The 27,887-nt window shown below is 39.2% G+C and overlaps 1 protein-coding gene across 7 annotated transcripts in view; it reads left to right on the forward strand.

Annotated features, from left to right (window-relative positions):
• Positions 1-27,887, forward strand: part of fhod3b (formin homology 2 domain containing 3b) — a 115,309-nt gene that overhangs the window by 50,221 nt on the left and 37,201 nt on the right. For all 7 annotated transcript variants that reach the window (XM_026939908.3, XM_026939909.3, XM_026939910.3 and 4 more), the window contains exons 4-5: positions 18,733-18,800; positions 20,878-20,983. In XM_026939908.3, the coding sequence (XP_026795709.3) occupies positions 18,733-18,800; positions 20,878-20,983 (174 nt within the window). The remainder of the gene's footprint in view (positions 1-18,732; positions 18,801-20,877; positions 20,984-27,887) is intronic.

A 27,887-nucleotide genomic window follows, 5' to 3' on the forward strand; every position in this document is an offset into this window, starting at 1 on the left:
GTCTGAGATCAGTGTCGGATGTGTTGACAGTCACTCCTCACATCTCCTCTGGTCACTTGCCAGCTTTAAACACTGACACCTAGAGGCGAAGCGCAGGATTTATACCAACTGCTGGCATTCTCTACATATGCTGTATCCCGTATATCTGTCTTGGACTCATTTCTGTTTGAGTTCTGATTGATTTATTTATCAGCATGTGAACAGGCTGCAGCAAAACTCTTCCTCACTAAACCATAAATCAGCATATCAACTCTGACATGCCTTTCTACCCGCCATGCAGATCTCTATCCACATTCATAGAGACATCTTAAAAAAAAAGAACATTTTATATTAGGAGGAGACATGGATGGGTCATAAATCATGCTGAGTCTGAATGCATCAAAGTCCAAGTGGTCTTTATGGAGGCTGAGTCATGAAAAAAAGCAGAATCTGGAAGAAATGGATGTGATTGAAAGTGATTTGAAAGTTCTGTTACCTCAAACAGGCGATGAAGAGAGTCAGCATTCTTTGCCAGCCCTGGCGTACGTTCTGAGCTCCTTTTTCTTTTCTCTTTTCATATTTTATCATCCTGGCATGAGTTGTATTTTCTTTTTTTCTTTTTTTTTTTTTGATAGATGGTTCATCATTTTGTCTGTTGTTGCCTTTTTGGGGAACAATGAGAGCTTGCCACTATTTGTCATTTCAAAAGACAACATATTGCACTCTTGTTACACTTTCTCATATTACCATGCTTCAGAGGAGAGATAAGGTCACGTATCAGTGGTTGAGTGGACATGCGCTCATTTTGGGGATGTAGGTTGTACTCTGCACATGTACAACACCCCCCTGACACAGACAGAACTGTTCAGTTATTGACACTGTACAGATTTGATTCTCAGCAGACCTGGACCAGAGGTGGCTGTGATAATGCTGCGACACACCAGCTCAACGTGTTAGATGTGGGCCAGATGCCTCGTTCAGGAATTCAGTGTTTGTTGCAGTCCGGCAGTAAAACAGAACCGCATGATTGTAACTCTGTCTCTCCTCACGTTTGGCACTTTTATGAGGTCGAATTCTGCCTCCAAGACTGAAATAATAGCGAGCAGATTGAGCAGTGATGGGGTGCGAGCTTAGAGAGATGTGTCTTTCAGATACAGCAGAGCTGCAGCTAAAACCCTGCACTTGATGTTGACAGTGTGATAGATCATTCTGTTATTTTGGAATATTCACAGGGAGGAATTTTCAGGAATGCATTGTTTGTCTGTAATAAAACAGTGCAAAATATCTTGATATGTGCATAGTTTTATTACTGTTTTATTAGTGTATTAAATATTTCTATTTGTTGGATTTCCCCCAAGAAGATAAGAACACTTTTGTCATTAATAAAATCATTGCAATTAACAATTTAAAATGAATAAAAAAGGTCATTTGTTTGATGTATTGCAGCATGTCCTTTTCCACCTTGACATTATATATATATATAAAACAGTCATCACAGTTTTCCTTTAATCTGTATTCTAGTGACATTAAATTCCATATTGCATTAGTTTATCTTGACTTTTATTCAGTAATTTTTCTTTTTTTTTTTTAAACTTTACAAAAATATCCACATATTCCCAAAGGCTTGTTTTTTTAACCAAGAAACCACTCTCCTCATGGGTGGCTTAAGGTCGTCCAGCTTTATATATTTAGTATTGAATAGATGTTTCTTATATAGGAAGTTGTTTTGTTTTTTTGTGATGACTACCGTAATGATATTCTCCAAGAGAAGAGAGGAAAAGCAGTTCATTTGTCACTGTGTGGAGGAAACAATCCAAATAATCCAATCCAAATACATTTATATTGTATGTTTTGCAGGTCATGCACAGTTTTTCCACTGTAGTGAATCAAAACCTCATTTTTTGATTTACTTCGATGGAAACTTTATTAGTTACTTTAAAGTATGAAGTTTAGTTGCCAGTCTGCATGCTGTACTGGTATTTGACTTGACATAATATGATTTGATGATGTTTCCCATTATCACTAGATTTAGACAGATGAAATATTAAAATATACACAAAACACTTCATGTAAGCAAAAACATTGTTGCTGTTATGACAGCTGTTATAGGAAAATAAGCAAAGACTAGTGATGTGATGAGGTGTGATGTAAAGCAGGGTAACCTATTAGTCTGAAGTTGATTATTTTCCAATAACAGCATGTTCCAAAGTGTTTTATTTCTCTTATACCACAGCAATTTATCAAACTAACATCTTTTTTTATTAATGAGTGCTGTGTCATTTTTTTTTTATTTATAGTTTACTGTTATGGAATGCTCGTGAAATTAGTTAGGTCCTGTTATCACGTACAGTTTCCTATCAGCCCCTTTTTTTTTACTCTTTCCTGAAGTTAATGCAGTATGTCATGTTACCAAGAAACAGCACATCCCTACATCCTGAAGACTTGTGGTGGAAAGCATGATGTAACAGCTATAGCTGTGTTACAGAGCACTGACACTGGAGACTCCTTCCAAAAATGCTGAATAAATGTCTCCTCACAGAAAACTTCACCATATCAACAGCTAGGCATGTTTTCATTTAAGTCCCTGTGTAAGCTGTTTCTGTACAAATGACAACTGTATTAGTTTCCCAAAACCGAGCCATCCTGTTATAGAAAATTATTCAAAACTGCACTATGCTGTAAGACTGTACAGTATTTACCCTTTGATATAGTAAGTGTGAATACATTGTGTCTAAAGGAACAATATGTAATGTACACTGTGTGCTATTTAAATATGTACAATAACATTAGGGGATTAAGAGTAGATCATTATATAGGTGGTGAGTGAGAGGAACAGGGGACTACAGAGGAGGTAAACTTCCTGGCTTATTGTCCAAAATTATTGTACAGTTGTAGAGAAATGAGGAAGTTCTGTCTCCATTTTAGCGAGATATTTTTGGAAGGTGACATCCTTAGTGACAGGCAGTGTTGCTGATCTTCCTCATGTGCCCTTAGTTTGTGCACATGCAAGACAGACCATAGCTGATCATTTTCTTGGTAGCTTTATGAAGCTCTGGATTTTATCCCCTGACTTATAAAGCCAAACCAGACAATGATGGAAGATCAGATGACACTTTTAATGATGGCCTTGTAGGAGTGTGAGTGAATGGATGAGTGATTTCACTTTTCAACTTTTGCTCTATTGGCACCAAAAGTGCACACGTTGCTGTACTTTCATGATTATGGAGATTAAAATTATGATCTTGCTATGGGTTATCCCAAGGGGTTTGAACGAGTGACAACTATAGCATTGATGTTGACAAGTTCGTTGTCCATTTCCACTGTTTTAAGGTTAAATTTCCTCCCAACTTTCTTCTCTACATTATACTACTGGGCAAAAAAAATGGACCAAGCCCATAATGGCAAAATATTACACTTTTAATGGTCTTAACAACAAATCATTGATCAGGAAATTAGCAAGAATTAAACAAATATTGGAGATCTCTCCCTGCTCTATCAGTCCTGGTTCCATTTATGAGCTTGTTATCAGGCCCGTGATGGACTGCATCAGGTATTGCAGATAACCAAATAATGACTAATCTTTTAAGGAAAAAAAAACCATTCCAGAAGATATTTTTGGAAAGTTTTGTACACCCAGACACATGTTAGTTTGGAAAAAAAAAGCATTAAAATGTTTACCTCAAACATTTTAATCATTATCATTATTTTACCTTTGCGTACAAAAAGAGTATATAAGTGATATATAGTATATAGCTTTTCCCCAATCACTTCACTGCAGCAAAAGTGAACGAGCAAATGGTGGCACAGGAGCTCTCAGGAGTGCATTTGTTTAATTCTTGCTAATTTTCTGACCAATGATTTGTTGTTAAGATCATTAAGATTTTTTAAGACATTAAAATCGTAATATTTGCCATTTTGAGCTTGGCCCTTTTTTTTTTTTGCCTAAAGTCTTACAAGGGTGGGATTTCCTGCACGCATTATTATTGAAGAGTAGGGTTTGGTGTTATGATGAAGTGATATAATTAGCATGAGAACTTTTGTCACAATGCACTTTTCTGAGCATATTAAGAGTATTGTCAGTACTCAACCAGCTGCATGCTTCATAAAAATAGAAGTAGACTGATTTTGTTTTCTACTTGTCTTCTTCATCTGTCATTAAATTCTGGCTTAATGAAATAGTTTGGCTGAATGTTAAATAAGAAAATAACTGTATAAATAAAATCAAATCAAAATATATCTAATGAGCCATATTATATTTTAAAACTTAAAACATTTTCTTACACAGCACCAGGATCAAAATTATTGGTACTCCGTCAATTAATATTTAGTGAAGCCTCTTGTGGAGAGAATAACAGCACTGTGTGGATTCGTGTAAGATCTAACAAGGATCTTTGGCCCTCCTCCATGCAGAGCAATTCAAGTTCCTTTATGAATTTATTGCATTTTTATTTGTTTGTTTAATGAACAATAAGTAGTTTCTACAGTTGCAGTTTCTACAATGTAAGACCTGCCCAACTTTATGCTTTGCATTTGAACATTGGACCCTGGCTTTCTGTCAAGGTAAATGGAGATGATTTTAAGTTTATTAATGTGAAATAAATCTATCAATTTTCCTTTAACTTATCTAACATTAGAGAAGAATATAGTTAACATCAGTTAACTGTATTTGTTAGAGATACCACCAAAAATGGTTTTCAGCTAAAAAAAAAAACGCTGAGAATTTTGAAAAGAAAAAGACATTTTCAGATTGAGCAGCAGATGAATGTTGGCCGTGTGGTAGCGTTTTTTTTTTGTTTTTTTTTTCATATTGCCTATCCCTAATGAAAGGTAACTGGAAGCACAGTGACTGTGATCACCTCTCCTCACTATGATGGTCAAACCCTGTAGGGTTTATATATTGTACACATTTTCCTGTTCTAAAGTGTAGAAATAAAATGGCCTACCATAACGAGTGACAGTTTGCATACATAAAATAAGAAAGTGTAAAGCAAAGTGAAGCTGTTTCTTGTACCATGGTAATGCCTGGTGATTCTTGGCTATTTTGTTTCAAGACAATAATAGAAGAATCAGTCATTTGGAAAAATAGGATAAAATGTTATGAAAGTCCACATGAATTCCATGGCTTAGCAGTTGGAACTGTGTGTTAATATGAATGATACTAGAAGAGGTCTGGCTGGCATTTTACAATTTTCTTTCCTAGAAACAGCACGCAAACCTCTTGTTTGTTCAGGATTGGCACTACTTGGGATGTGGGGTTTCTTTGTAATGGAAATTGTTGTAGAGGTCTGTTGATTGAAAGCTCTCTTCTGTTTGAAGTCTGCTGTAGAGTATGTTTGTCATAATTTACGGTTTGCCAGTGGATTATCCATGGAGTGAGTATGTATTTGAAAATAACAAAAGCTGCCTCAGTGTAATAATATCCTCAAAATAAGAGAAATATAATGTTAGAGATATTAATAACTGAAAAACGAGATAAGCTCCATTATCATGATGTCATGATGGAGAATTGTTAGATATTTTTCCTTGGAATCCACTCATATGGAGCTGACCTAGAAAAAAACAGTTACTTATTTGTATTAGAAAGAGATTTGACTAATTTGGTAAATCTCATGCCAGCTGTTGTCAAGTGTTACCAAGAAAGGAGCTTTGGCTGTTTTTGAAGATATATCTACAAACTTTGTCTTGGAAGGACACACTGCATACAGGACAGCGAGAACTGGCTCATTGTGACACTTGAGTAAACAGCATTGCCGGAAAAAATATCATTTTTTGCTTATAGCAGGCAAGCACATCATTTTTAAGGCATTAGAGGGACCCACAAAGTGTGTGAGATTTCACTTTCAATGTAACATGTCATTCATTCATTCATTCATTTGTGTGCTCTGTACACAGTATCATTAGCATTGGATATTGGACACTGTGTGGCTGCGTGTGTGTGTGTGTGTATGTGTGTGTGTATGTGTGTGTGAGTGTGTGCGAACATTGATGAATGCCTGACACATTGTCGGGTGCAGGCTCCCTGCTCTTCATCGTGGCCAGTCTGGTGCTGAGGGTTTGGAGATCTCTCCTGGGCCTGTGTTTATCCAGCCTCAAGACAAATAAATGGAAAGCCGCAGCTCGGCTTTGGAACCCACAGCATAGACCTCTGCCTTCTTCTCCCCCCAAGCCCCCACTCCCCCAGGCGAGGACAGAACTGATTTGCTTTATCTCTTTCATTTTCTTCCACCATTGAAAAACTCTGCCTCATCCATTAGCCTGTGTGCTTCCAAGAGCCTTGACTGAGAGCTTCATGTACAAGTTGTTGTCTCCTGAGTGTGTTCTTTTGCCCCGCGAGCCTTACTCTAAGTGAGAGTGCACTTTCCTGATGGCTACCAGTTCATTTGTTACAAAAAAGTTGAAAAGGGAGTGAAAGGGATGTGCTGAATGACAGATTTGTCACTAGGAAAACATACAATAGCTTACTAAGTGATGAGAAAGACCTTTGCTTATATAGTCAGATAGATTTTAAGCCTGAATTAATAGTACAGAGTGTAAATATCTTCACGGGTTTCATTAACAGCCCATAAATATCTTCACTGGTTTCAATAACAGTGTATAAATATCCTGAGTGGCTAAGGAGGATATTGATATAATCTTAGAGCCAAGTCATAGATTCAGCAATGAATGTGGAAAAAGTTAATACTCTCTCCTGCTTGTGTCTATTATTCTTTTTAACTCTAGCTTCTCGTCATGTGTACACTTTACTTTTCCTTCCCTTTGCTTCCTATTTTTTCTCTCCATGTTACATGTGCAGGGATTTAAGTTTGAGCAAAACCTCACAAATTAGTTGTGCATTGCATATTTTAAAAACCTTTTCGGTCACCTTTTTGAATGGATCAGCAGCAGCAAAAACAGAAAATAATAGCAGCCTCAAGTATTTTATCAGCTGGTGAATGGGTCAAAAAAACACTATATACAATCTGTATGCTGTTATCTTTCTGGTCCATGTACACCAAATGCAGTCTGTCTTTTAACAAGGGATATGAGTTGTTGGCAGAATCACAAGCCCCATGACAAAAGATGTGATTAAGTGCCTTTGAACATGAGAATGATTTGTGATAAACTGGGAATTTTGTGCAAGCAAAATAGTGAATGAGGCACTGCATTTACAGTCAGGTCCATAGGTATTTGGACAGTGACACAATTTTAAAAATTTTGCCTCTGTACACCACTACAATGGATTTGAAATGAAGCAATCAAGATGTGATTGAAGTGTAGATTTTTGGCTTTGATTCAAGGGGATTAACAAAAAATATTGCAATAACTGTTTAGGAATTACAGCCATTTTTACAGAGTCCCTCCAATTAAGGAGATAAAAGGTCTGGAGTTGATTCCAGTTGTTGAATTTGCATTTGGTAGCCATTCATCAGACCTCTCACTGTGAACCAAAGAGGAAAATTGTGTCACTGTCCAAATACTTATGTGCCTAATTAGTGTGGCAAAGCTTTTGACCTTTTTCCGATTAGTTAAGATCTACATTGTTCCAATGAAATAGTCGTTTCTAACATTTTCTGAGTTTACTTATACTTATTCGTTGGTTAGATTTTCACATTTTAGAGTATTTAAAATGAGGTCACTTAAACAAAACTGCTAAAATATATGGTGCTCAAAAACTGGCAGTGTACATGGAGGTGGAATGAAGTGAAGGCTTTCATTATACAGGACTCAGCAATTGTTTGGGAAATTAAGACCTTTCTTCACAAATATAACAAAGATCATAATTTCTGTCATTCCAAACAATATTACAGCATGATGTGGTAATGACATATTTGGTGAAGCAAGTCATCATTCATTTAAGTGTCCATTTAGTACGACTGACATCTGGTCCAGAGGCCATGAACCACAACTAACCCCGTGCTAATTATAATGCAGCACACTGCATGCTCATTGCCTTTTGCAGTTCTGATTTCATTTGTATTTTCATCTGCTCTTGATGCAATCAGTCTGAAATGTGCAGTGTAATACTGGGTGTTGCACATCACGCGAGCTGTCTAAAAAGGCACCTGAGTCTGCCCCCAGAGCAGCTGTCAGCAGTGCTGCCCTTTAACAAAATGTTTATGGCTCATTTCACCAGGCTACCATAATTAGAATTACAGACTCCAGTGATAGAGTATAATAGTAATATTCAGCTAAAAGTTGTAAAGCTTCAGTTACAAATTCCCCGCTGACAAAGATCTGGGTAAGCAACTAACATGAGTAAGTGGTGACAACAGCCACTTTTTAATGTGTAACCATAAGTGATTACTGTATGGCTATAAACAAGATAGTTTATATAAAAGTGATTATATTTTGTTCAGTAGTAGTACTTCAGGTTACTGCTTTTGACTAGAGCCTAAACAGATCAGACATCTTTCTTTTAACTAGATGTGGGGAGAATAAATGCATACTTCTCTGTATATTCTGTACATTCTGTTTTCATCGACTTTTTCTTTTAAACATGCCTTGTCTTCGGTTCACTAATCATACCAGAGAGGGCTGAAAAATCTATGAAAGTCTGTAAAAATTCTCCCTTTCCTAACCTCTAGCCCTGTAGCTCCAATAAGCTGCCTTCAGCTAAATAACTTACATAAATGGACGTGATTGGCCACAACAGAGGATCTGCTACAGAAGCAGAAGGATCTGCTGGTTCATGTTTAGAGTCACTAAACTATAGTCAGTTTATCAGCTCCTTTGCAGTATTTTTTTCCGAATACTTGGTTTGGTCCAATGAAATACTTTGCTACGTCCACATACGGACTGCGCTCTGCAATGTGATGACTCCTCACGTATCATATAGCCATAGCAGGTCAGTAGGAGGTTACGTGGATCTTTCCGATGATATCCATAGACATGTTCTATTGGAAATCTTTGCCGGCATCAAATACAGACTAATTCCTTTCTTCTTAAATTCAGTCCATGATGTCATGAAAAAGAGACAGCTCAATTTTATGGAAGCTGCAGATGTGTTGTTGGTTCGCTGATCCAGGCCCTTGTAGGATCACATATCGTTCCTCATTTGAGACAGATTTATTTTGAGCCTTGCTTCATTTGTCATAAATCTGGCATGAGAATTGCAAAAGCAGTTAGTCATGTGTGTCTCTGCAGCGTCCCAGACAACATGTCGGGTGGAGAATCTAACATTAACACATTGATGGTCCCCTTGCTGTCTGACACTATCATTTAGCCAAAACTGTAGACTGAAATCCCAACTTTTCTCCTTTAGTTTATTAGAATACTGTCCCCAAATTAGGTCAGACTGCAGAATGCATGTAATAAAGGCTGATTAAAGAAATCTGGCCCAATATTAACTTTACATGAACAGCTTTCTATTGGAAAGTAAGAGAAATGTGAGAGAAATTTTCCTTCTGTTTCTCCATTTAGATTACTCCACCCCCTGCGTCTCTCTCTCTCTCTCTCTCTCTCTCTCTCTCTCTCTGTCTCACACAAACTTTCACTTTTTCTCCCTCTCTCTGTTTCTGTCCCACTCTGATTTTCCGTCCTCTCACATACAATTTTTTCCCCTCGTGCCTCTAGCCCTCCTCTGGAAACTTGGAAAAGACACCCCGGCCTATGACAGGTGGCAATTTTCCTCTCACATGCAGACAGGACAACATGGAACTCTGAGTTCTGCTCCCTCTGCTTTTAGTTCTGCTTCACATGCTCACCTGGACATGACCTGCTGTCTCAAGCTGAGTCCATCCAGAAAGTACTATTTTATTCCTTTATAAATCCCGCTAGAATCCCAAAACCTCCCAAGCCCTGAGCTGCAGATGTGGTCTATTTATATCAGCATTTGAGCCCAACGTAGCACCTTCAGGACTCAAAATTCCTGATAAAGCCCTCGACTCACGCAGTCACTGTCCTGCATGGTACAGAATAAACCTGAGTAATTTATGAGGGCCTGCTTTTGATAGCCACAAGCGCTGGGGCAAAACAATGTGGTGGATGGTTTTGATCAAGAGCTGGCCTTGGATGCCGGGCTGAAGAACGAAAGAATGAAAGCTTCAAATAGGACTCTTCCTGCTGTCCTTCTTCCAGCGGTTCGAGGCTCAGTGTGGCCTGGAGCCAAGGAGGCTGGCTGGCAGGATGAAGACATTAGCTCAGGTCTCTTTGAGAGGATACCGTTGCCTGATGACAGACTCCAGCTTTTATTAAAGAGGATGTCAGATTAAATGAAGTGGCCAATGTCATGTGACCGGATCCATTAAATTGTACTCATTAAAACAGATGTCGTTTAGGAGGATAGTTCACAGATTCTCTCGTAGCTGGATTAAACACATATCAACAAAGAAATAGGGTACATGTGATCACATCTGTTGAGCATGAGTAAACACTAAACCTGGTCACACTAGGTATGAAGCATTATCTTGACTTTTATCATAAAGATCCTTCTACTAAATGTGCAGTTGTTAAACTAGGAGGCAAAAAAGGTGTTGTAAAGGCTTGCGGTTCAGTAGGTGACTAGATGATGTCCACATGTCCAATTCACACTGCCAGGTAGTTACAGACTGGAAAACTTGAGCAAGCCTTTTGACATCCACAGGTGGCTCAACTCAGTGCGTATGCACTTGTGTATGTGTGTATACAAGCGACATCCCATCTGTTTTCCAATGCAGAGACCGGTACAAGTCTTCCTGCTGGCATGGATCCTGCTGGTGCACTGGTCTCTAATAGCTGTGATTATTGCAGCTCTTTTATGCATCACTTCAAATCCAAGACCAGTCACGAGGCCAGTCACTATCGCCACTGTGACAAGGAGAGATATAGGAACAGAGAGTGTGTCTTCAGGCTACAGTGCATGGTATTGAACAGTGCATGGTAATGAAGATCACTTGCTCTGTGTGGACAACCAGGATTTTACAGGGATCTGTGAACAGGATTGAGCATGTGCAGGAGCTTTTCACATATGACAGCGATTTGAAATCAAATCGCTTGAAGAATCTGGCACTGCAACAACCCTGCTTTATGTGGGGACGAGTGGTGGTGCTCCAGAGCCCTTACACAATCTGCCAGATTTGTGATGAACCGAGAGTGACGCGACTTAACTTTCCTTCATGCAGCTGTCCATCTGTGATTAATCAACATAACTACTTTTTTGATGCATTGTTTAGCCATTAACACACAACTGACTACAGTCAGCAACTGAATAAATACTCGAACATGTTTAAAGCTATAAAATTAGGAAACAATGATTCAAAATGACGTCGTGCTGTCGTCTTCCCAGTTACCAAACTAGCTGCATGCAACGTCATTGAGACATAATTTGTGACAACATTGGGTAGATGTGTGTGTGTGTGTGTGTGTGTGTGTGTGTGGGAGTGAGAGTAAGACTGAGATATCACTGCAGAAAATTCCAAAACACAAGGACTATAGAAAGCACTTTTCCAGGGAACATACTTTATCACAAGCATTTCACTGTATGGCCCAGTAGCAATTACCCTCCTTTCTCTGTAGGTCTTACAGTTTGTTTTTAATGCTATTCAACAGACAAGCCAGGAGCGGAACATTTACAAAACAGTCTACATATAAACACCTACCTAAGGCCCTCTCAGATTTCAGAGCTTATCTGAGAGACAATACAGTCCTGCATCAGAGCGTTTGGGGCTCCATGATTAGAATCTGCCTGAGATATGTGTCATTATCTCAGGATTGGATAGCCAACTGGAGCAGAGGAACAGATTTTGCTATGGTCTGTTCATATCAAGTTTCCAGTTACACAGCCCTCTTAACTGTGATGTGTTATTCTCTGTGTTTATGGTAAAGAAGACATGTTGCAGCATGGCACACTGATATGACTGTATCTTCTCTCTTCTGGGGCCTGTTGCTTATCTGTGTTAATTACTCTAAAGAAGGAATGGGATTTGATGCTTGCCTTATATGCCGGAACTGTTCAAGCTGAAGGTGAAGTCTAATTGGCACTGACTTAAACACATGATAAGCAAGCTGACGCATAAGTTGGTGTTAATGCTTTTTAAGCACAATGCAATCCTATTACATGACTTGTGCCCACTATAGGCCCTAATAAAATTGCATTTTTGTGGCTTTGAGCATTTGCTCATGGCTCTGTATTGCTTGTTTTACAAGCTGTCAAATTGTCACACCGTTTGGATTTCTAGGCTTTATGGTTTCAGCTTTTATTATGAGTGAAATAAAGAGGCACAGCAGCAGCAGGGAGCATCAGCCAATGACACAAGTGTCGCTGTTTCAGTCAAATTGTTCCCATGCAAATCCCGGTGGAAAGGACTAGCAAAGATTATCCTATCCAGACTACATCTCTATCGTATCCTGATGTGTGGAAGGAGAACAGAACAACCTCTGGGTAAGCGGTGGCCCATTTTGTGAGAGCTGTAGCACATTACGACGTTCTCAGCCTATGAATTGTAATCATTGCCCTCGGCGTAGATCTGCATCTGGCAGTCATCAGTTGGCAGTACCCACATGCACAAAACGCGTAAGTGAAGGAATCAATTCATTACAAACTGCTGCTCTTCCGCCCATGTTGTGTGGTAGATCTGGCAAGTGAGCTTGCAGATGTGTGTGCATAAACACTAACATTCATACTCTCTCATACTTATATAGTTGCACACACACAACTTCCCTTCTGAGTCAGTAAAGCCTGAATAATAATTTTTGTTGCCTCCACTATAAAACAGTCTCATCATTACTTACATTCCTTATAATGTGTTCCACCTGCCTCCGTTTATCTGCATTTATTAAGCAAGAGGACGCTTGATGTTTGGGCCGAGGAGCGGAGGATCAAAGTCTGTAAAGTAGCAGGTTACAAGCCCGGGCTCATGTTGGGAGGTCTCTCCCTAATTACTCCTGTTTTCTCTCTATAAATTAGGACCAGAATGAGTGGATTAGAGGAGCGGAACTGCAGTGAGGCAGTTATGGAGGGCCTGAGAGAGAGAGAGAGAGAGAGAGAGAGAGAGAGATGGAGAAATCATGGCCATATGGAGGTCCTGTTGGCTTGAGCCAGGTGCACTGGAGCAGTGGTACTGTTCTGACAGTTTACTGGGTGTTTATTCCTTCAGTGGCAAAGTGGTTCGATGGCAATGTAAAACACATGAGGAAGTGAGAAAAGGAGTGTGGCACAATTGGGATTACAGTGATGAAATATTGAAGCCATCGTGAGTAGGCATCACAGCAGGAGTGATTGTGATGAGAGAGAGAGGAAGAGAGAGAGGGAGAGAGATTTCACTTTGGTGTTTATAGATAAGCATATTACACTTTAAACTTGTTCCCTGGGAGGACAGAAAATTAAAATGCTTTTTATGATTTTTTTTTTAAATTATCAAGTAAAATCTTTAAATTATTATTAAGTTAAATCAATGCCTTGTTGATGAGAGAGGTCGGAGGAGAATGGCCAGAGTGGTTCGAGCTGACTGGAAGGCTACAGTAACTAAATAACCACTCTTGACAACCACGGTGAGCAGAAAAGCATCTCAGAATGCACAACACATGTATGTCACATATGTAGTCAGTTCTTCCCAAAAAGTAAACCAGTATTCAGAAACCAGGTGGGAAAAAAATAAGTACACCCTTCCTACTTCCATGATGAATAAGAAAATAATTAGCAGCCAGGTGTTAATAATGAATTGCACAAGATTAGTTTATCATCAAGAAGTATATAAGCAGAACTTTTGTCACTTTGGTGCTCTGGAGCACTCAGGTGTGTCAAGAAGAAAGGACATCAGCCATGACCTCAGACAAGCAATTGTTGCTGATCATCAATCTGGGAAGGGTTATAAGGCCATCTCCAAATAATTTGACATTCATCATTCTACAGTGAGAAGGATTGTTTAAGAATAGAGAGCCTTCAAGACAGTTGCCAAGCTTCCCAGCAGTGGGCATCCCAGCAAATTCAGTCCAAGGTCAGACCATTTAATGCTCAGAGATATAAAGAAAAACCCTAGAGCTACATCATGTGACCTACAGGCACATTAAATGTTTATGTTCATGACAGCACAATTAGAAAAAGACTGAACAAGTATGGCTTTCATGGAAGGGTGGCTAGGAAAAAGCCCTTCTCTCCAACAATAATATGGCTTGAAAAATTGCATCTGAACAAACCACAAAAGTTCTAGAACAGAATTCTTTGGATTGACGAGACCAAGTTGGAGATGTTTGAAGAGACTGCTAAACTCCTACAGAAAACATTTACCTAAGTTTATTGTTGCTAAAGGTGGTTCTACTTGCTACTGAATTATGGGGGGTATTTATTTTTTCCCACCTGTTTTCTGAATGTTTGTTTACTTTTAGTAAAAAATGAGTACATATTAAAAGGTTATTTGTTTGTTTAAAAAAGTTAGTGAGGACCGCACAATTGTTATTTAGGCTCTGATAAATAAAAACATAGAATTGAAGGAGGGTGTACTTTCTTTTTCCCAAGACTGTATTAGTTTGTCTTTACTAGAAATATGTTCATGAATCTTTGAGGCATCTCCTATGAAGCATCCATTCCAGTCCTACTGTAGTCACTTACTCACCTGTCATCTTGCCTTTACAATGTTTCTGTGCAGTCCTGCAATTTGGATATTTTTAGCATGGCTATCAGTGGCTGCTTTTGATTACGTGACTGGTGTCTAGAGTGTGATGCCCCAAGCTATACTGAAATTTACTGAGCTACTCCATCTGTTGTGAGTAAACACATTCAAACAATGCCAGATATCCCCAAAATCCCCTTGCCTGGTAGAGTGACCTCCAACATGGTTCACTCGGAAGTGCACACAAAACACAAACACAAACACATAGGCATATACACATTCATGCACACACAAAAGGTGGTGCCGGATGGTAACACCCGGGCAGATTAGCCATCTGTGTGCCTGTGCCATCTATCTCACTCTGTGACCTCCCGATGGTAATCTGACCCATTTCAAATGCAACTGTCACAATTCCAGGATATCTGGGAAGTAGGGGACATAATTTTTGACATCCATGTTTGAGAAAGAGCGGCACAGTGATTGTACAGGTTTCCTCCAGGTTCTTTGGTTTCCTCCCACCTCCCAACAACATGCCAGTAGGTGGATTGGCTATTCTAAACTGCCTTTCAAAACTTGTGTCCTTTCAAAGTTGTATTTCCACTTCATGCCCAGTGTTCCCAAGACAGGGATAAAACAGTGAATGAATGAATGAATGAATGAGAAAAGTTAGGTAATTCCTGTGCTATGTTGCAGCTTTGCTCTGGACATCTGCTGTACAAGAGACATATGCAGCAGTGGATTGGAAGGAACGTGTGTAATAACACAGACAGAAAAATATTCTCAAATACTTAAATACCGTATTTCTCCATGCTACCCCTTCTTTTTCTCTCCTTTTCTTTCTCTCTCACCCCATTATGATTATTTGTTCATTGTGGACATGAGTAGAGAGCGAGATGGCAGTATTGTGTGACCACTTATCCCTGCCAGCTGGTATGGAACTAATCAGAGCTGAAATAGTTCTCATTAAATATGAGCCTCTTTTTTCCTGTGTCAGGTTGTATGTGTGTGAGTGTGTGTGTGTGTGTGTGTCAGGCTGGACTGTGTAACTATGTAACAGGTTTTTTTTACAGGCATTATACTTGCTTTGAGAATATGTTCCACAGCACATGCACTGACACAAACATAAATTCAGACACTCTCACTACAACCAGACCCTCATCCTCATCCTGCATGTTGCAGGTAAGAAGAGTATGTGATGAGTTTCTTGCTGATTGCTTTATGACTTGTGTTTAGACACCCACAGCAAGTAAGACACATGAAAGAGACAAGAGGAGATCACACAAGAAAAGTGTGTGTGTATGTGTGTGTGTGTGTGTTATCCAGGGCAGCACAGTTGGATGTAAGAAAGAGAAAAAATATGGCAGTAGTCAGGTTGTCAAAGATGCCAAAGTTAAAAAATAAAAAGAAGGTGAAGGCTTGCTACTATGAAATAAGAACTGAAGTAATAATTTTGCAACATGGGCAAAAAATGAGGGAGGAGAGGAAAGAGACAGAGGAAGGTTCAGAAGCAGGACGAAAGCGAGAGGTGCTGGGAATGTGGGAATGGAGGCACGCGTCCAGCTGGCCAAGGCTCGCAGTCGTCTGATGAGCCAGAGCTGCAGAGCTGGGCTGCTGGCCACCTGAGCAGAGCTGCACAGGGATAGAGGGATGGAGGGATGGAGGGATGACTGGACCTAATCTCTTCCAGGTCTCAGAAAGTGCAGGTCTGTTCCAGAGAATTAAGCTTCCATAGCAAAGTATGCTGATTCTCCTACATCTATTACCGTGAGTGTACAGTGAAATAATTTGCTTTTATATATGAAGGAGAGCTTTCTTTTATCAGCAGTTTGACTAGGTTGTGGCTAGACAGTCATATTTAATGAAGACATATGCACTGTACTAAACATATGAACTTTATCAGTTGAAGTATTTCATAAATTGTCCCGTTATTTTTTTTTTTCTTTTCAGAAAACACTCTAATGTAGTTATGTCTCGCATAAAAGAATATTTTTCCTTACAAGTCTGGGCTTCTTACAGGTGTGCCAAAGTTTCTCTCTCTCTCTCTGTCTCTCTCTTTCCCTCTCTCTTTTCAGAGCTGAGCTCGTTTTACACATGACTTAAGTCCTAACATTGTGGTTGAAAAGTAAGAGCCCTGGCACACGCAGCCTCCCTCACAATAGTGTGATTTGCACGGCTTCACAATAGAAACTCGCGTCTGAGATAAATCATGCCGACACAGTTCTGTACTGTGCTGTACACGAGAAACAAGGCCAGGAAACATGCATTGGCCAATTCTAAAGCCTTCCTGGGAAAAATCTTCTCCCTGCTGTGCCACATGTGCATGTGGCGTAAGGAGCAATGCTTCATCTGTTTATTGAGAGAGAAGGTGTGACATGGCATGCGTTGAGATGCGTATGGCTGTTGTGACACTGTAAGTATATGGTAGCTTCCCCCTTTGTTTTGAAGTATAAACCTTTTCCATGCTGCTTTTGGAAGTTTGAATGATTTTACTCCAGTCTGCTACTCCACTAAGACATGATTTCCCTAAACTATCTGAGATTTGAGAAAGATGCACAGTTATGGATGCAAAGCACCACTCCGCAATACCTGACCATCTCAGATGACAAAAATACACATTCAATTTGAAAATGATTTAGGCCTAACATACTACTTATAGTCAGCTAATTGAATTTATCTAGTTTTATTTCAACTTTAAAGTGACAGACTGATCATAGCACTTGACATGTTATATGGTTATATCTGATCCCTGGTCTGGGGTTAGCGTCAACTGAAGCACAGCACAATCCGCATCAGATGCGGAAGTTATCTGCACTTAGTGATGCTTGCTGAGGAATGCGGTTGGTTTAATTTGTCACATTACTTACTTTGTTATGGTTATTGATATATAACCATATGTCTTTCATAGAACTGGAGCATTGTTATTAGTTTACTTTTTTGGTGCGAGTGCTTGCAGTGAGAACATGGTGAAAAATGCATGTCTTATGGTGGTCTGTATGGCTAAAAATGGCTTCTTTAATATCTGCTCCATGTTTGTAGGTATTCCTGCACAAAGACATGCCATGCAGCCAGATGTGCTGTTCCTTGCCACTTGTGTGTTGTTACCAAAGGAAAATAACAATAAATAATCAACCTAGTGCCTCCCATTTGCAAACCTGAGTACACAGATGTGACGTATGAAATTGGACAATTGAGCCACGGTTCAGTAGGATTTCTTCAGTGTGAAGGCAAACCTGTGTTTATGAGCCCCGCCCCCAAACAAACCCAGAGTCTGCTGCTTCCAATCATAGTTTGTAATTATGATAAAAATACTGAAGATATTTCAAAAATGTGTATTGTGACATAATATATCATAATACTGATATGTTAGTGAAGTGTCAGTTTTGGTCTTGCATTTCCATGATAAATAAAACCAGCTGTTCTATAAGATTTGGTCTCCTTATGTTTCTGAAGAGCACATCTCTCTGCAGTCTTAAAAACAGCATTGAATTTTTAACCATGATCACCTTTAATGCATGATTTTACAGGCAATTTGTACTGTTATATTGAAATTAAATTTGTAATAATAAACACACAAATATCAACAAGTCTTTATAGAACAGGAGACGCAATCTGTCTTGAACTAAAAAGCTTACTAGTGTTAACATAATGATGTCCAGCAGATTTACCAGGTTTGCAAAGAGAGAGAGAGAGAGAGAGAGAGAGAGAGAGAGAGGCCATTACAGAGTGATTTCTTACAATTATCAATGAGGCAGCAAATGCTGAATCAGAAAGGCAGGCGGTCAGATGCGCTGCACAAACACAAACAAGCAGCATGATCTCAATCCTGCCACGTTCTGGCAGACTGAAGAACTGCAGTTAAAAATCCTGTGGGGAAAATTCATTGCCCACAGCTGAAGGAGAATAAACCATTAAAGCCTTTTTGATTCCCTTCACGCTAGAATTAACCATGTATGATTTTGAGTGGTTACACACAGATAAAGAACAGAGCTCTGCGTCCCAGCACTGGGATCAGGGACCACAGTTTTATTAGGATAATCGGGCATAGTGGCAGTTTGCAGTCTAGTTCAAACCAGAACAAGAACAGATTCTTTGTCATGTGAACACATACTGACAGTTTGTCACTGCTGGCAGTACATGAGGTTTTGCAGAGCCTATGGGACATATTGGATTAGACGTGCTGTTCATGAATCGTGTGTAAGAAATTGAGAACAACTGTGTAATCCATTCCTTTTCTCTTGCTGCCTTGCAGAGAAACTCTACAACTCAACAGGAAGGGAGCTAAGAAGAGCCCTGTTCTCTCTCAAGCAGATTTTTCAGGTAAGCCACCTTTGATTTTTCTTTTGTTTTCCGAAGGCTTCTTACTTATATTGAGTGAAGTAAGTGAACATACATTTGCCATATTAAGTACAGACAGATGACAAAATAAAGAAAAAACTCTGGCTCTGTTATGCTGTGGGGGTATTTTGCTGCAAAGTTCATTTGTCCTCTTTGAGGCAAGGGTCACTGCAAATCAGTATGGTTATTTGGACTGATCAACTTTATCCTATGATGAAACATTTCTATCCTGATGCGAGTGGTCTCTTCCAGGATGACCCCTTCCCCACCCACAGGGCAGGAGGGTTCACTAAATGGTTCGATAAGTATTAAAATGATGTAAATGTTTTGCTAAGACTTTGACAGTCACCTGATCTCAACCCAACTGAACAGCTGTGGGAGCTTTTAGACCAGCGTGTTAGACAGCGCTCTCCACCACCATCACTAAAACACCAACTGAGGGAATAGATTTTGGAAGCATAGTGTTCATCCTCCAGTACAGTTCCAAGGCTCATTGAAGCTGTTTTGGCAGCTTGTGATAGTTTTTTCCTTTACTTTTGTCACCTGTCTTTATATGGGAAGGTGAGTTGATTGGGTGTGCATTAACATGACCTCCACTGACTTCCACTGAATGTTTGAAAAATTAAAACGCAATGCATCATCTGAAAATGAAAGTCAAATTTGTCTGAAATGCATGCTACTGTGGGTGTAGCCATGTTTTTCTCTCATTGTGGGCCCAAAAACTGCAGCTTTTATTTAAAAAGTTAAAAAGAGCCTGAAGATTTCCTTTAGATTACTGAGGTTAAGGTTAAGGTTAGTTTTAAGAGCAGGCATGTGTGGGGTTTTTATATCTTGTGTGAACCAAATGTCTCAAAAGAATAGGAATATCTGACAGGTATATTTATTTATTTATTTATTTTAGTTAGATTTTTTTTAAATGCTATTTTAAAAACTGTAAAATAGCCAAAATGTTTATTGTAGGTTACTGAGGTTAGGGTTAAGGTAAGATTCAAGTGTAGGTATAGCATCAGGTAGCTGCATTAATAATTATATCACTAGAGGTTCTTCAAGGTCAGTAGAAAAAGTGTGTGTGTATGTGTGTGTGTGTATGTGTGTGTGCGTGTGTTTAAAATCTGGATGTCTGGAAGATTTCGATTACACAGCTGTTGACAGGTGTGAAGGTTTATAGTACATTTGTCATCAGGTGGCCGCTCGAAAAATGACACACACTCAACTACAACTTCTCAACTATTTATCCACGCATAATTAGTGCCAAGTTATTTGAGAAATACTTTCAGATGCACTTTATTTACAGACAGGCACAAAAGCGCTGTATACTGAGCATTGTAGTTCACATTTATCCAGACATATACACAGGAATTCCCTGTCATTATAGGCTTTTTGGCTGCAGAAGTCCGAAAGACCAACCCTCTAATCATTTTTACATCAGTGATTGGGTGCGTCCTCAAAAATGTCAAAGCTGGAGAAATACTGGATATTGGTAAACTCTGAATGCAAAGCAGAGAGACAGGCAGAAAGTGGTGTAATCAAAGATTTATCAAAGTTTTATGCCCAGACTGCGGGTCTGCGGGTGTGTGTGTTTGTGTGTGTGTGTGTGTGTAAATCTAGCTAACACAGAAAGCTCTCTTCCCACTTCTTTTATTTAATGAGCTCTTAGGCCTGGCGAAGGAGCCGAGCCACGCTTAGCAACCAGCAGTTGCCGAGCCCCAAACACACAGGGTTACCATGGTCAGAGGAAATGAAGTGCGGAGCAGAATGTGCACTTTGGACTGTGTGTGAGGGTCGTATACCATATTGCTAATGAATCACAGTGACTCCCACAACGTGTATGACCCTGCACAATCACAACAACCCCAACAAAGTGTGTCATTTACAAGGCCTAGTGAAAATTTATTTACATTATATTTGGATATAAAATAGCTCAGCATAAGTGACTGACTGCTTTTCTGCTTTGTGTGACATTGTGTTACCATGTCTGTTGTTAAAAAGCATTATTCAAACTGCATTTAATCTCAGTAGTGTTTGTGCTGAGGCATTCATTTCTGCTCTGCGCCTGCAGGATGATAAGGACCTGGTGCACGAGTTTGTGGTGGCTGAGGGACTCATCTGTCTCATTAAAGTGGGGGCAGAGGCTGACCAGAACTACCAGAACTACATCCTCAGAGGTACTTTACAAGAACTAATAGTAGTATAGTACCGCACAGGAAACTTAGTCTTGTTCATTCATTATTGTCAGCTCCTCCTCACACAAAATGTTGGCCAAATGAATAAACTGTAAATTGAAATTGTAATTTTACTTCCACTATTACACACACAGATTTATACGGTTATCCAAATTACATATAAATATTCCAGCAGATCGACGATCCTACACCTAATACTGCATGATAATACTCTCACACACCTAGAGTGTCTCCATAATGAATAGTTTCTGATGCTCTCTCATTAAAATCTGTAGAACACTGTTAATGTGCCTTATATACAATATATTGTACATTCGTACATAACGTAATGATACTGCTCCTTCAAATTGACTATGTTGAGGGTTAAAACTTTATGGCTTAAAATCTTAGAATTCCAATGTATCCAGATATACACACGTTATGCATGCCTTATTAGTGCTGAACTCCATGGCTTATTAATGTAAACTAATGCAGTAAATAATGTAAAGAAAACTTTATTCCATGAATTAACCTTCAAAAACATGTCAACTAGGGTCTTAGTTCATAGTGATCTTTAGTTAGCACTAGGAAGCATATGTTAAAAATGTTAGTGCTATTAGCAAAGTAATTAACACTTGCAATAATTGATGTTTGCATTTTCATGTTTATTCCATTGATGATAAAAAATCCAGATGACGAGCCCCCGACTGGCTCAACAGAAAAGCAAATTTAAATCCCGATGATGCCATAGTCATCTGCGGCCAGGAGTCAAGGGAGCAAAATCTTGGTGGGAGGGATTGCATTCTCTCACGGTCCTGTCAATCACAGTAACACTAGCCAATCGTTGGCATCTGTGAGCTCATGTATGCAGAAGAGGGTAGATAGCCATCTAGATGAACCCATCATTCAGCCAAGAATTCTGCAAACTAACTACCAATAACATAATTAAGACATTATTGCATAGTGGATATTGGGGGTTCATTTTTTATACAATAGTTACATATAACAGTCCAGCTAATTTATATATCATCCATGTAACAATGGTGTACTGAAGCTTGCTTGTTTTTCATTTAAAAATATTACAAATGTCTGAAATTCCAAATGACAGTGCAGATGATAAGTTACTTGAACAATCTTTATATATGGTTAGTGAAACACTACACCGTTAGCCTATATTCCTCTTGTATATTTTTTATTTAGAAGGGGCTGAAATGAGCTGTGGTATGGATCTTCACCTCTGTGGTAGTAAATGATGGCAACAGCGTTGATGTCTCAGCATTAAACACTTCAGAAGTCCTCTGCTATATAACATACAGCATTGTGTCAAACACACATACAGACAGAAGAAAGTACACGCAACTGACACTCACATGCTACACCGCTGTAGATTTGCACCTGCATGCCTTTATACATACATATACTGTGTGTGTGTGTGTGTGTGTGTGTGTTTGTGTATACACATTCTGAATAAAGTCTAAAAAAGTCTAAACATTAATGCACTTAACACACATGTTCAACCATGTCTGTATAATATCTTTACCATGTACATGCAAAGGCTAATGTATGCACCATCATACTTGCGTGTTGACCTCAGTAATTACCATTTGCTAGCCACATTCTCCAGAGTTAGCACAGACAGTTGATTTATTCCTTCTGCATGACTGAGGTAAGGGGTCAGGCATGTAGGGAGAGTTTAGTGGACACTCTGTGCTTGGGGATGATGATACTCTGAGGTTACAGGGTGATTAGGAACCTCCACTACGAGGTCACCATCATTTCACAGGCCACTTACAGAGGTCAGGCCTCACACACTTAAGCAGCCAATAAAAAGCCTGGCTGGATGTTGCAGATTATAAATCTAATTCTTTACCCCCTTGATACCTCTTTTTAATCAATGGTTCCATCAGAAACAAACTTTTAATTGCTCTTGTAAAATTGAGGAGTAAAATTGGAGAGTGGAAAACATTTTGCACCCAGTCTTGCCGCTTTCCAACGTGTAGCATGAGAGCCACAATTTTATAGGCAGTTTCTTTGTGGTATTTCGCACACTCCAGGTATCTTACACCCTTATAATAAGATAGCTGAGTTGAAATTGAGCATTTATGGTTTTAATTTCTTTGTTTCATGGATCTTTAAACATAAACCCCCCAAATTAGGCCAAATATACAATAAAACACATGTAAGTGCCTCATACAACTTCAGGTGCACTTTGAATCTGAAACTATGGTTTTATAAATAAAGAAAATTGCACTTAAGCCTATTTACATTAGAATAAAGTTACACTGGGACGTCATGGTATTACTGAAATGTTTAAATTGCCATATGAGCTCTGAGTAAATGCAGTTTGCAGTAGGTAGTTGTCATATTATTTGCAAGTGGGCATACTGGAGTTTTTGTTGCATTTCTCATTAAATGTCACCCCATTATGGAAGAAATAAATGGTCATTACGATTAGGAGCATTGCTCTTTTTAGGACCATGTGACTAAATGTTTTGATAGATATTAAAGGCACATCGTTGTTTAGTAAAATTGTCAGTTGCTAAATGCTATAACTCCTGCGCCATGTGGCTGTCATATTCCAGGTGCTGGGTGTGTGTAAGTGGAGCTGATGAAGGCACTGACCGCAGCCTGTTTATGTGCAATCAGTGTGCACTAGTTATAGGTTTGACTGACACACACTCCAGGCTGATTAGGCCTTTAACCGCTAAATCTCCATCAGTGAGGAGAGGAATGAAGATAAACCAGACTTAACCACAGGATGATTAGTCTGCACTTCAGAGTAAATCTGGGCACTACTTAAACACTTCCTGTCTAGATTTACCCAGTCATTTACCCTATGGCCTTGATTTCCTAAGAGCTCAAATAACAAATACTAATATGCGTGTGATATGGAATAAATTGTACACATGTTACAGCTGATTTATAAATAAGAATTGCAGGAATGTCATATGCAAAATAAGGGAAGGAAACAATGTGTAATTTTTTGCATTGGATCTCAAAGAGACTCCTGGAAAAGCATCAAATTTAATACCTGCTCTCTGGTCACGTTAATTTGTGCACACTGCTGCAGTTCCTAAAGTGACCATCAGGCTTAGAAAATCATAATGCAGGTGCAAATTTAACCAATTTGCATTAACTCCGCCCTATATTTTGCATCTTTAGCTAGAAACACTCCAAACTGCATATTCTTTAAGGCACAAAAAACAAAACACAACGCAATCCTCCACAGACTCTATTAGTAAATCAGACTGCACTTTTTTACACTCGGGTGTAATCAAGTTTGCACAAGTTTTGTACATGAAAACCTGCAGTAAATCAAAATCTACTGATTTACTAAAGGTTTGCATGTGTAAAGTTTTTGTGTGTGATTGTTTACTAGTTTGGGCTTGGTGGTTGGACTAGGCTGTTGATTCAGAAACCAGGCTCACTGCTATTCTAGCTTTTCATTACCAACTAAGGAGAAAAGCACAACATAGATCAACTTCTGTCCCATGTGCATTCAGAGATTTGTTTCCTCGCACAAATACACACACATACACATGTAGACACTCACTGAAATACAAAATGCATACACACATACATACGAGGAGCTTAAGATTTACAATTGCCCTTATCCTCCAAGAAGTGGAATGTCAGAAGGTACACAAAACAACACATCCCGTCTCACACACTCACAGAGAACCCACACACTCTCCAGGGAGAATGCTACATGTCATGTTTAGATATGCCTGCTTTACTGCTGGTCTGCTGGAAAGGTTTGCACGTCTGTGGGATCTCGCCTAGTAAAACGAGAAGCCTGAGACCCCAGCGCAGGCCCCCCAGCCAAGCACAACAGACGCAGGAGCAGCATCTGAGCCACGGGCTGCAGTGGGGGGTCGAGCCCCAGGTGCTGCTTCCACGTCTTGCTCCACTTTACTTCCCTCAGGACTCTCTTGCTGGGTTCAGGCCAGCTGAGAGCAGAGAGCGGCAGACGTTCATCATACTGCGTTGCCTGTCTGTGAAAAGGATTGAAAGGAATACAGGCACTCTCAGAAAAAAATATAATAACTATACTTTTCCCTTGTCAATGATGTTGTATCTTCAAGGTGTTGTACCTTTGAAACACATCTCAAAAGATTTTTTTACTTTGAAAATCATGCCTGATTATTTTTAATAAATACTTTGAAGTGCCTTTCTCCTTCTTTAACCTACTAAGACAGCCCACTAGTCCCTGACGCAGATATAAATTTATTAGTTCACATGCATAGCTAATGGCTAAACAAATGGAGAGCCAGTTTTGATTCACATCATCTTCACACAAATCAAAACGTCCCCAGGGATCCCTCGTGCCCTGTGGATGGAGGTGTTGTCATCTTAGAAGAGACCACTTCCAACAGAACAAAAATATTTCATTGTAAGATACAGCTGATCACTCAGAAGATAACAGAGCTACTGAGTTTTCCTTTAATTTGTCACCCATCTCGTTAGCACGAATACCATGTGAACATTCTAGGTAATGCCGAATTTTTAACCCATTGTAAAATAGTCATATTATTAGGATGTAAACACATTGATTGTCAAGTCTCTGCAGATTATGTGTGTTGTAGCACCACTGCGCTGTAGTAAACTGAACAATAATTTGCATACTTATGAGTCCCTGTGGTTGTCTCATTAATGTGATGGTTATTGCCTTTGATTTATTGCCATAAATGTTTGCTGTCAATGTAGAGATGTGTTTATGGATTGTTGCTCGTTTGTGTTAATCCTCACCAATGTGCTGCTCATAACCCATAGGTTTGATCTAAGGTGTCTGCTTATCTATAACACACCACACACACATCCACACACAGTATGTGAGGATTTTCACTGGCAGAAAATGTAAAATACTTGAGTAATTGTACTTTCTTCCTATACTTAAGTATTATTTTGGCATATTTCTACTTGAGTATTTTTAAATTGAATATTTGTTCTCTGACTTAATCACACTGAACATCCCTGGCCCTACCTCAGTAAGATGTTGCATTATGCTTGAACAAAAACTTGTATTAAAAAAGGAAATGGAGTCATCTAAATTGAAAAAAAAAAACATACTGATGTTCTTATTGCTAATTTGCTACTGTTAACAGGCTATATTTAAATAAGTTAGCCTGTTTTCTTTGCTATTGGCAGACAGACTAGACTAGCATTGATTCTAGTAGCTAACATAAAGTGGCTAGGCAGCAAGTCAGATTCTAGCTAATGGTAAATATTGGTTTTTACGTGATAGTCGACTTCTGATTAATTCATTAGCAAACTGTGTAGCATTAGTCATATTATACCAGCAAACTTAATTTAAAACAGTTTAAGCAGTTCTAACAGTTTTAGATAATAAAAGTTACTTTTCACATGAAAACATGACATTAACTTAATTTTATTAGTTAAAAATGATTACTTTTTAACATTTTAATACTTTTCAGTACATTCAAAAATAGCAACTTTTTGACTTTTACTTGAGTAGACGTTTGTCTGGATACTTGCACTTTTAACTGAGTCAGATTTTGATACATACTGTAGATAAATAATGTTATGCCTACACCCAATCCTTATTGTAACCTTTTACAAAAAAGGAAATGTTTTGACTATTTTTGATTAAAAAGTCACTTTCGTGTAGCTTTTATAATTATGGGGACATTTGGTCCTCCCATGATATAAACACACACACATACATACACAGAGAGAAAGAGAGAGAGGGAAAGAGAAAGAGAGATTTAACTAACGTTACTATCCTTCTGCCGGTTCGTGATTCTTCACCGTCCGAGTTTGAGGGTTGCTCACTTTTCCCAGACTCCTGTGAATGCATGTCTTTCCTCTATACGCTCATTACAGGTACCGGGTTTTCCATCAGCAACTAAACCTCTACATGACCAGAGAACCAGGTCAACTCACTTCAACCAAATGTGAAATAATTAAAAAGATAAATGAGAAAACAAGTAGGGAGAGCCTGAGCTGAAGACAAATCTGCATGTGAATCTGCTTCATACAAAGAGTCCAGATGCTAATGACTCAGCAGTACCATTGTGTATTTGTTTTTACAAGAGCCCTAGTCCCTTGTTTTGGCAATGCTTTCAAAGATTTCCTTCAACTCTCTATAGGCTTTGAAATAAAACACCATATCACATGAGAACGCCTCCTATTTCAGAGAGTCTTCCAAACTCATTAGCTCAACACTGTGCCCTTACTGTACTAAAGTGTATCCTCTGCTGGGAAACAGCTCTGCTCTGCTCTGACTAACACTCCTGTTAGGGTAAGTCAGGGCCATGGGAGGCTTTGATGGACCGGGAGAAGGAGAGTAAAAGAAGGACGAGTCCTTGGCATAACTCTGGCTGTATCTGACATGGTGTGAGATCCATAAAGCTGCAGTTAGTTCATTCAGCTTTCCTCCAGCCGCCTGTTCTCCATCACAGAGTGTCTGCTGGCACGGGCCCACATATAGCTACATTTTTAGTGCCAAAATATGCAGTTTGTGGCACACACCAGTGCCAGTGTACAGTGTCTTGGGCTTTGAGGTGGATTTTTGGATTTTAGACCATAAGCCTATTGAAACAGTTCTGGTCCAAAAACTGATGCAGTCTTTGTAAGTGGACTTTCAATATTGTTTAGATGATTAACAGTTTTCAAAGTTTTCAGAAAGATTTACTGGGTTTCTTCTGCTGTTTCTGTTTGTGTTGTCCTTGAGGTTGTAGAAATTCCGCTACTCCTCTCTCCTCCCATTGCACAGTGACTCTTAAGTGAAAGGCCAGGCATTGTTTGGTTAGCAGTAGCACTGGAGATTCTGTTTGAAAACTTGTGGGTGTGTGTGTGTGTGTGTGTGTGTGTGCGTGTGTGTGTGTACTGCCTGGCTGTGTTTCTGTCTGCTGGCTGGCTGTCCAACTCCACTACCTGTGACAAC

This window comes from Pangasianodon hypophthalmus, chromosome 1, assembly GCF_027358585.1.
Source record: "Pangasianodon hypophthalmus isolate fPanHyp1 chromosome 1, fPanHyp1.pri, whole genome shotgun sequence".
NCBI lineage: Eukaryota > Metazoa > Chordata > Actinopteri > Siluriformes > Pangasiidae > Pangasianodon > Pangasianodon hypophthalmus.